This window comes from Geospiza fortis, unplaced genomic scaffold (assembly GCF_000277835.1).
Source record: "Geospiza fortis unplaced genomic scaffold, GeoFor_1.0 scaffold173, whole genome shotgun sequence".
In the NCBI taxonomy this organism is placed as follows: Eukaryota; Metazoa; Chordata; class Aves; order Passeriformes; family Thraupidae; genus Geospiza; species Geospiza fortis.
Genome location: NW_005054334.1, coordinates 3268477 through 3278598, shown reverse-complemented (window position 1 = coordinate 3278598; position 10122 = coordinate 3268477). Strand labels below are relative to the sequence as shown.

Sequence of the window (10122 nt, the reverse complement as noted above, 5' to 3'; positions counted from 1 at the left end):
CAAGGAAAGATCGCTGTTTCTGCTTGACCAAGTTGCTCTGCAGCTCTTTCCACAGTAACCCCAGGCTGGGTTTCCCTTATTCACTAGTATGCCCTCCAAGGAGCTCACAACTTCCCAGAGGTCCAAGGTCCACAGCATGAAAACAACCACCCTTGTCAGCCAGGCCAGTCACTAGAACAAGGTCCCCTCTGTTTCCTTGTCACAAGCCAACATTTCCCACTAAGCCGCCCACTCTTAAGTTATTTTCACAAAAGCAAATAAAAGCCCTCAGGGTACGGGGTCTCACTACAGACAGTGCTGCAAGATTCCCAGACCTCTTCCTGAAAAACCCAGCTATGCTGCTTTACACTTTGTTTCAGTGGCTTTCAGGCAGACTCCGCTGAAGCATTTTCAGTTCCCCCTCAACTGCTTCGTGTTTTGGCCCAACAAACAACTCTGAAAGAGGATCAGGGACTTAAGCATCAGCTGAAGCTTGTGATGCAACAGCTGAGCTGTGTGGAGAAGCTGGCCCTGGAGAGGGACAGGGATGCCACCTTGGTGGGACTGAGGCACCTGGGGGCCTTTAAAAGGCTGGTGTTCCCCTGGGAAACTAAAATGCAGAGCAGCTGATGTTACAGGAGGACTGGCCTTGCTACAGCATTTATAATTCTCTTCCTCTGGAAATCTGCGCTGCACTGACCACCACAGGTTGCTATAGAGATTATGCACCTGTACAAGACAAAAATGGCCAGTACATGACACCCATCTTACCAAGATTATACCTTAAGATTAAAACCAATGGAAGATAAGCAAACAAACCGCTCATAGAAAGGCATGAAGGACATGAAATGAAATGTCACATATTTCTTTATTACAGACAATAGTCACTACACCAGTCTGTTTAAATTCTCCAGAGCAGCTTGACCATGGATGGCTTTTTTCCAGCCATCCACAGAGATGAAGAGCCTCCAAAAACAATCAAAGAGAAACACAAATCCAAAAAAAAATTCTTGATCATAAATTAATGCACTTAAATAACTTCTCCCATGACCACTAAAATGTAATGACAGAGAAGTCAAAACCCCTGGCCCAAGAGCACCACCACTCCTGGCAGTTGTGCTGCCCATTAACAGATGAAGTGCCATCTGCATCTGGGATTGGCCCACAGGGATGGAGGGAGGGGAAGAGAAAAGGAAGGAGGAAAGAAGCATTCTCACCTCAGCTTTCCTTTTCCCCCTTCCCTTGTGCTAGGGAATGGGAGGATAGATACTGCTGCTGGCTGGTCCGGAGGGAGCACAAAATGGTCGTGCAGAGAGGAGAGCACACCAGTGATTCTTTATACTAAAAAAGCCCAAAGCCTCTTTCTGTCTCCACAAGGGCTTGTGTCTCCTTTCTATTTTAAAGATAGGGTATTTCCATCACAGTCCTAAGGTGGATCCTCAGAAGGATCTTGAAGACAGCAAGCAGTGATGCCAACACTTCCCCATAGCACAAGGGGAGGATGGAAGGGGGCTGCCCTCACCATTTGTAATCACCTCCAAACCCTTAACCAGCTTCCATGTGCCAGAGAGGAGTGGTGCTGCCCCTGTGCTCAGCAGAGTCCTGCCTGCACAGGGGCACATGGTGGTGTAGGAGCGGCTTTTCCTCCCCACAGTGCAGTACCCAGGTTGGGTACCAGAAGTCTCCAGGGGCAAAAAGAATTATCCAGGCAAACAAGCAAAGGAAAAGAGAGGAAAGCAGAGGTTGGTCCCAATCCAACCAGTTACCTCACCCAAAGCAGAGGAGGAATCCCAGGCTGGACACACAGAGAAATGGTGGAGGATGAATGGCCACATGAAATACATGTTGTCGTAAGTCTGCAGAGTCCTCCCTCTGGCCATGCTGACACACTCAGGCATCATCAATGAGCTTCTCTCCATTTGCATCCTCCCTCCCACTACCCTCTCTCTCGCTTTCTCCTTCTTCTTCTGCCCCATCTGTGTAGGTGTCCTTCTGCCCGTAGCTGAGAGTGGTGCGGGCGAGGTCCACCTCGATGGGAAAGACATCAGCATCCCGGAGCACGGCGTAGCAGTCATCGTAGTACTTGGACATCGTGGAGACAAAACGCTGGAGCTGGAACACAATGTCCTGCACTGCAGCGGAGACACGGTGGGGGGAAAAAGTGAAAAAATTTCCTTCCCAAACAATGTGAAGGCTGTGATCAAGTCTCCCTTACCAGTGTTAGATACCATCACCTACACATTTTGCCCCTCAGGGCTGATGTCTTGGGTACAGCCACAAAGGAGCTCTTCAGCAAAGAAGAACTGAGCTGTCTTCTGAGCTGAGACAAAGGAGGAACACGAAGGCCAAAGTCATGTCTGCTGAACTCAGCAGTGGCACTTACCATGTTTCTGGTCCAGGAGCTCTATTTTCTCTAGCACGTCCTTCCTCATCTTGGCAAAGCGTGTGCGAGCTTCCTGACGGCAGCGCAGGATGAGGCGGTACTCGTAGTTCCCAGTGCTGACCCGGTAGAGAGGCTCACCCAGAGCCTGCCAAAAACACAGCACCTTTTTAGAGACTCCCACAGCAGTGCTTGCACACAGTCTGCCTATCAGAGTGGACTCACAATGGCCTTGGGTTATTACAGACCTCTCAGGCACATGGGAACTGCTGTCAGGAAGGAGGAGGAACACTGAGCCGTGTCAAAAACTGGCAGTCAGTGGGGCCACTGAAGGCCAAACACACCAACCACGGCAAAGAAAAGCATCACTACTAAGCAAATACAAAAGGACAGGCACCTTTCAGCCCAGCATTGAGAGGTGGCATGACTTCTTACCTGGACTAGTAAGACAGGCATTAGGAACAAGTTTATATCAAGCACACAAAAATTCTGCCCTCCTCTGTAAGGTTTTCCCCGTATGGATTGCATAATGAATTACATATCTACACAGGGAACCCTCTGGTATCTACAACCATCCAGACACAATGCTGGAAACCAACAGGGAGGGACCTCTACATTGTCCTTCAAAAGTCTGGAAAGGGGTTAGTTCTGTCATCAATGAAGCATCCTTCCCTTGCACCTGTGAACACAACATACAGAAAAATCTGTGCTACAGACTACAGCTCCCTAACACACACTGCACGTGCCAAACCCAAAGGTGCCGCTCTGCTGGGCAAGACTGGGATTCTTTCCTTCCCATTTACAAGGAAACATATAATGAAAGATTGTGTTAGGAGTTTGATTCGTGCTTGGCACTTGGGAACTGGGCATTCCAAGAAATCAAATGCCTGCTCTGAGGTTGATACCGAGGATAAAAAAAGATGTTACTTTTATGCAGGGAAACTGGAATTTATGGGATACCTTTAGCTATTTTAAACAGAGCTGTTAAAGATTAAAGTCCTAAAACTCTAAACTATAAACCCCCTATTGTTAAGAGATATCCTTTAATCAATTTCCTTCACTTATAAATGCAGCTTCACATGCATTTTGCTACAGAGAAGCTAAATCTCCATTTCTAAGAAACAAGTCTTAACGATAAGCTGTACACTACACACAAATGGAATCTGTGAAGATAACACCTTAATCCTCCTTACATAACCTAATAGTACTTAAACACTGAGAAAGGCAACCACTGAGCAAACAAGCTGCAGTGCTCCCCAGGTAGCATTTAAGGATCCCCTACTTCTAATATATTAAGAATAAATGTATGTAATTCCTTAGGATGCATTCATTAGTTTGGGTGCTGACAGGAACAGGAATGCTTTTGCAATTGTACTGATACTCACAATGCAGCTGTACTCTTCATCATCCATCTCTTTGACTTTCAGGCAGTAAGACTTTGCAGAATTAAAGATTTTAAAAAAAGGAAAACAAGAAGGAACTATTAAAAATTAGAAACAACTTCATCATCACCCATACCCATGAGGTTGCACCATTCCAAGCCTTTCTTCAGTGGACAGACTCTGAAGAAAGCACAGTGGGAAAAAATCCTGTGTTCATCTACTCTTTGGGAAAAGCCAGTACAAGAAAACTTGAGATGGGAATAAATAAGAAGGGATACAAAAATATTAATTTCAGGGAGGATTGATGTAGGAAGAGATTCTACCATATTCCCTTGCCTTAGGGCTGCAGCTCCAAGTAATACTCTCAACAGGCAAAAGGAAATAGATTAGTCCAATTAGAGAACAGGTGAACTGAGCAATCTTACCCTTTTTGGGTAGAAAACGAGGGCTGAGTGGAATGAAGGAGGAAAAAAAAAAGGCAAGGTCTAAATTAAAGCAAATATGACTTGGCAGTTGTTTACTTTGGCTAAAGAAAGTGTCCAAAATTACCTGAAAAATAGGTAAGGGGGAGCTCTTTAGAGGAGTTCAAGAGTCTAAGTTGCAGAGAAACGCTTTAGAAATAAATCAGGAAATAATTCTGATCATGTAGAAAATAAGTCATATGGGTACTGTAAGATCTTTCTTACCAGTGAGAAGTGTCAAGTTAAAAGCAGGTATCTGAATCTGAGTAATCTGTCAGTAAACAAAGAACTAGAAAAAACAGGGCATTCTCTTATGGATTATGGAAGGATGGATGTGTGATCATATAGGCTAGATGTGACTTTCCGGATGATTCTATGAAACTTAATTTCAACCAACACTTAGGGAAAAAAAAAGCAGCTCACCAAATATTCAAACTTGACATCCAGGTATTTTTTGATAGTCAGCCTTGTGTCAGGAATGGCTTTATTCAGATAGGTATTCAAGTCAGTGAGCATCTGCAAGGGAAACACCCTCTTGCTGAATTAAGACTAAAAAACATAACTACAATTCAAGTGCAACCTTTTACCCAGCACAGGTCATGAGGCTGACTCAAAACTCTTCTTTGAACTCCAGGACATTCGAAAGAAACTGTTTGGATCATGGCTCAGAATGGTTAGCACCTCCTCTACTGTCACTGGCAAGTGGTTCCAGTGCTAGAAATGCTTGCCTCACTTCCAGCCTGGATTCATCTGCTTTTGACTCATTTTATTTTCAGCTGATCCTGGAAACAGCTCTCCCCGATTCAAAGTTTCATAACCCAGTATTGTCTATCCAACACAGCACTGAAAGTGGTGCCCAAATCAACACTTCAATTCTCTCTTTGCTAAACTAAGTGCAGAGATGTCCTGGAGACTCTCACTCCAATATAATGACTGAAATTCTTACATTGTTCCTGGGTTGCTTGTCTGAACTCTTTTAGTGACACAATGCAGTTATGTGTACCAATATCAGGTACTAGACTGGTCAGTGAGACAACTCCCTCATCCCCAAAAGAAAATGAGGGGAATATACCCACAAGCAGAAGTCGCAGGGACAAGGTTAATATATTCATTATGTTACCTCTCAGGTTCTTTTCATTATGAAGAAAACTCCCTGAAGGAAAGCAGACAAGGATCCTTCTCCCCTCAATGAATGAACTTTTAAGACCACACCTTTAAAGACAGGCTTTTGCCTTTCTAGATTGCCCTCTCCTCCAATCCCTTTAGTCCTATGGTTAAATTCTTTACCGGCTTAATTGTTTTCAGAAGGTGAATCCCAAACTTCTCAATGTTGCGATGGGCATCAGCAAATTTCACAAAGGCTTCACTGGCAGCTGGTTGTGGTTCCCGTACACCAATGACAGAGAAAACATCTCCAAATGCTGCGTGAGCAGAATAAATACAGACAGATGAATAAAGAGGTGAACCCTGAGAAAAATCTTGTCTCCAGAATTAGAAGTCTCTCCCATAACCTTACAATTAGCTGGGGGATGATGCTACATGTGGGAAATAGTAAAGGTAAGCTACATATTCCCTAAAGACCAGAGTTTGGCAGGGCATTTCCGCAATGTCTCATGTGAAGGACAGGGCCTGTGTTAGCACTATGACTGGTAATACAGGAGAGCAGCCCTTCACAGCTCATTTCTGCAACCCTCAGTTTTTTTGAGTGAGGGAATCACACATCTAAGTACTGACAAAAACTCCTGAAACTGAAGGTCAAAGAATTGTGCTCCCTTTGCTAAGATTCTTTACCTCTGTGTGTCTGAGATAGCTCAAAGAAAGCCCTGAGAAGACTCTTGGTGTGCTCTGTCAAGCCTGTGACGGAAGCCAGAAAAAACATTTAAGTTAATTCACTGGAACACAATGAAGGTATCCTTCTCTCCCATCTACTGTCTGATGGAATACCAAGTTTACCTTTGTATAACTCTGCAGTCCTCTCCAGCTCCTCTAATCTCTTCACTAGTCCATCTAAATAGAAACAAGAATCAGAATAAAGAATTATAACAGTCACATTCAGGACACGTTTAAGACCTGATCGGGTGGAAAAATACCAGTTTCATATATTTGGTTCAAATTTCCCTCATCCCTTAATGCCTCTCCTGTGATACAACATGGGAAGCTTTTAAAATTACTGCAAACTTATTCTATAGTGTGGGGTCATCATCTATTGGCATTCACTAAGATGGTCCCTGCTTTAAATTAATCTGACTTGAGATAACATTTAAGTGGCCACAAGGACAGGCTGCATCACTCAGGAAGGGCAGAGACAATCACAACAGCAAGGCAGAGCAGAAGAAAAGAATGTGGACCATGCAAGCAACAATAAAAAGCAGACAAACACAGGAGAGTAAGCATTCCATTAGGAAAATGCCCTCCTGGACAATACCTACCATTGCAAAGTATGGCTCGGCTCAACCCCAGGGCATCTGCTGTGCCTGAGCTCATGTTCTCCACCAGCCGGTGCTTTACCTTCTTCAGTACTAAAGGCCAAAACACAGTGACAAACCAGCATCAGGGTCACTTCCATGGGCAAGAAAAGCTCACCAGCACATTCCACTGGTTTTCCAGGCACTGGATAAACTGCACTTAACTCAGTATTGAGGCAGCAAGAAGAAAGAATACCAGGCAGAAACAAGGCACTCTGGTCCAGCCATGCATAACACTTTTTCTAACTTGCCTATCTGCTCTGCTCTCACATCCTAAACACTTCAATCAATAGAGCTCCAGCAATTCTTTTGGAAGATTGTCCCAGTCAATCACTTTGCTATAAGCAAAGCACTTATCTTGATATTTGGAACTAAACTTTGCTTATGCTATCTGCTGTATTACTTCAGCTGAAGTAATGAGGTTGAAAGACAATCAGGACTTAATGCTCAGTGTTGTCTCTTTCCTTACTTTTACCTTTTGAATCCTAGTTAAATCCTTTTGCCACCTCTTGATGGAATTTCTGCCTTTGGTGGTCATACCCTACAAATTACTAGAGACATCTATGCCCTCCTTGGAACCAGATGACTCAGACACCTTTATTTACAGGCAGACTTGCCTGCAGACCCCAAGAACTCAGCTGAAGCCACAGTGTTCTGGAAAATAGCATATTCTCATCACACTTCTGTTTTCCCAGAAATCCATCTCACTATTCACAATTTTCCAGAACTCCTGTCAATTTATTAGCACCATAATCACCAGGAAAATAAATGAGAGCAAAGAGAATGGATACATTTTGCAGAAAGTGAGAAAGGCAGACCATATAAAGGAGATAGCTGTGTAGGCTTAGTTCAAAACCAGACACTTTGTTTTAGCAATAAAGGTTCTCCTGTCTCCCATAAAATTTATGTTTGTACAAAACTCAGTGTAGGTAGGTATTTCATCACTGTCCTCCACAGTTAGAAATCACCACCAATGCCTTTCAATTGACACATTCCTGTGTACATCTCAAAATAGGTCAGCCTAACTTACACGTATTAAAAATAGATTAATTAAATTATTATGCAGTTGAGATTCATCATCCATGCTAAAACACAGCACAGAAAAACAAGCCTCCCACAACAACAATTAAGTCTTGATTTAACTTTCAAGCCTATTTCAAAATGTCAGGGAAGGATTTTTTTTAAACCTGTAACTCTCTTTGACAGCATCCATTTGAAAACAACTGAGTTAAGAGCAAGAAAGGAAACAGATTTGGTTTTAGCTGGGGCCAAGCTTTCACCCTTCTGCACCATTTTAACACTCTAGGGAGAAAGAAACCAGTCTTACCAATATCCAAAGACTTGCCCTGCTTTGGGTCAGCCTGAAGCTTGTTGTAGTGTATTGTCACTTCTCCCTGCAGAGAGAGCAAACCACAAACTGCTGTGCTGGAAGCAGGCAGCAGCAGCTCCCTTCACCCAAGGACAATAAGCTGCCATCTACGACCCAGAAGCTCCAGTGTCCCCCTCCTACCTCTCACCTTTACCATCTGTATCATCTTGGCCACCTCCACTTTGGTCTTCCCTTTGACGGATTTCCCGTTGACCCCGGTGATTTCATCCCCGGCTGCTACGGTGCCGTCCAAGGCTGCTGGAGTGTTATCGAACACCTAGGGCAGAGACAGGCACCTGCAGTCAGGAGAGGGGCAGGGCAGAGCTAAAAGCACACATCAAACAGCTGCACTCCTCCTTAATCCACTTCTGCTCTGTCCATGGTGAAGCTGCAGTTTTCCCCCTTTCCAAACCAAGAGGTGGGCTGACCATCTTGTTCCCTCAGGAAGTTCTTGCCCCTAGGATATGCCTCCTTGAGCACAGGATTTTCTGTGTGGGGAGTGTCACACTGCTTCCCTGTGAATTCTAACATGCTCTCCAAGGAGAAGGATAATTCTAGAAGTCTTAATTTAATTCTTCCACACCTACTAGGTATTAGAGTAAGGAAATCTTTTCACTGGAAAGTGAGATGTCATCTCCCACTTTGAGAAAAACAAGCAGCATAGGGCTTTCTTTCCACACTTCCCATCTCTCAGGTCGACTTTGTTTTAAAAAGATGCCTTATTTTTCCACCCCAGGTGCCCACCTGGACAATGTAGAGACAGGGGCAGTACTGTGCTCCTCCTCCTATGCTGATCCCAATCAGGTTCTGAGAGTCCTTCTTCAAGGTGACTGTCCCAGGTACAGTGGGGATGCCCCTACAAAGGGAAAGGAATAACTGAATGTAGGCAGAGCTGCCTGCATATGAAACAACTCTGGTATCTGAGTCAGTACAAATGGAAAACATCATGGGCACTTCACATCTGAATTCATTCCCTCAGCTCTGCCACAGAGTCTATCAGCATGGGCCAGCAGGGAGACCTTCTGCGCCATCTTTTTCTTGGGATTACATGCAAGGATTAGAGGTGGGACACCCTCGTCCATGGCTAGGCACTGAAGAAACACTATCATTCTTTAGTGTTTCACCTGCACTTAGTGCTGGGGTGAGAGGACAACTTGCACAGCATAAACGTCATGCAAATCAAGCACTCTATGTTAAATGCAGGGCAGTCACTGCAGAGCAGCACAAATATTCTCCTTTGCTGACCAGCACAGTGATGCCTCATCCCCAATCTCCAGAGGGAGCAAGAAATCAGCACTGAACAGGAAGGCTGATGTTCAGCACACAGTGTCACACAGAGTGAAAGTTATCAACTCTCATTAGGTCTTGGTTGCGAAGCCTTCTTCTATTGTAAAAAACACCAGGAAAAGACAAGTGAAATACTCACAGCTTATCTTCCTCAATATCATAGTCCAAATCTGCAAACATTGTTATGGTTCAGTGGAGTCTGTTTGTCTGAGGCTGCTTATTCCAAACTCCCTGGGAAGAAAGAACAGAATAAACCAAATAAAAGAATGACTGCAATAGAAAAAAGCAGAGAATCAGCCTGTCACCCTTATCAATCTCCTTTTTTTGGGGGGGGATGCCACATTGTGGTCTCTGCTCTTCTATCAAAAGATGAAAAATTAGTCAAGTGTCCCTGGTTCTCTGCTCTGCATGCGAGAGGATGGAGCCCTCGAGTTTGAATGCTGCAAGTTCCAAACCCAACACTGACACACGTGCAGCGTTTCCAAAGCACAGAACAAAACGTGGTCCCTTTCCGCAGCTGCCTCTTCCCACGCTTGACCTTGCACCGCGGCTGCTAAAATACTCAGTTTTACCCCCGACATCCATCGCACATCTCCGTGCTCTTGACTTCACAGCAAGTCACGTCACTTTCTGACATTCACCGCCTGTCTCGGCAGGCCGTGCTCAAGCTTTCCACCGAAAGCTTAATTTCCCCATGCACAAACCTCGTTTCCATTTAATTTCGGACAGCAATTAGCTGGCACGTTTGGGTTCCGCCCACCCTTCGGCGGCACCCGAGGCACGGCGACGCCGTGAGGGT

At 44.7% G+C, this 10122-nt stretch overlaps 1 protein-coding gene across 1 annotated transcript; it reads right to left on the bottom strand.

Moving 5' to 3' along the window:
* Positions 1-828: 828 nt before the first annotated feature.
* On the bottom strand, positions 829-10122 carry PICK1 (protein interacting with PRKCA 1). Its single transcript, XM_005421839.2, has 13 exons — positions 10028-10122; positions 9463-9554; positions 8781-8892; positions 8185-8313; positions 7995-8061; positions 6632-6721; positions 6156-6209; positions 5994-6056; positions 5490-5623; positions 4626-4718; positions 3745-3795; positions 2363-2507; positions 829-2111 (listed from the first exon to the last, which is right to left on the bottom strand). The coding sequence occupies exons 2-13, from the start codon at positions 9501-9503 to the stop codon at positions 1870-1872; spliced, it is 1221 nt and encodes a 406-aa protein (XP_005421896.1). The 5' UTR covers positions 9504-9554; positions 10028-10122; the 3' UTR covers positions 829-1869.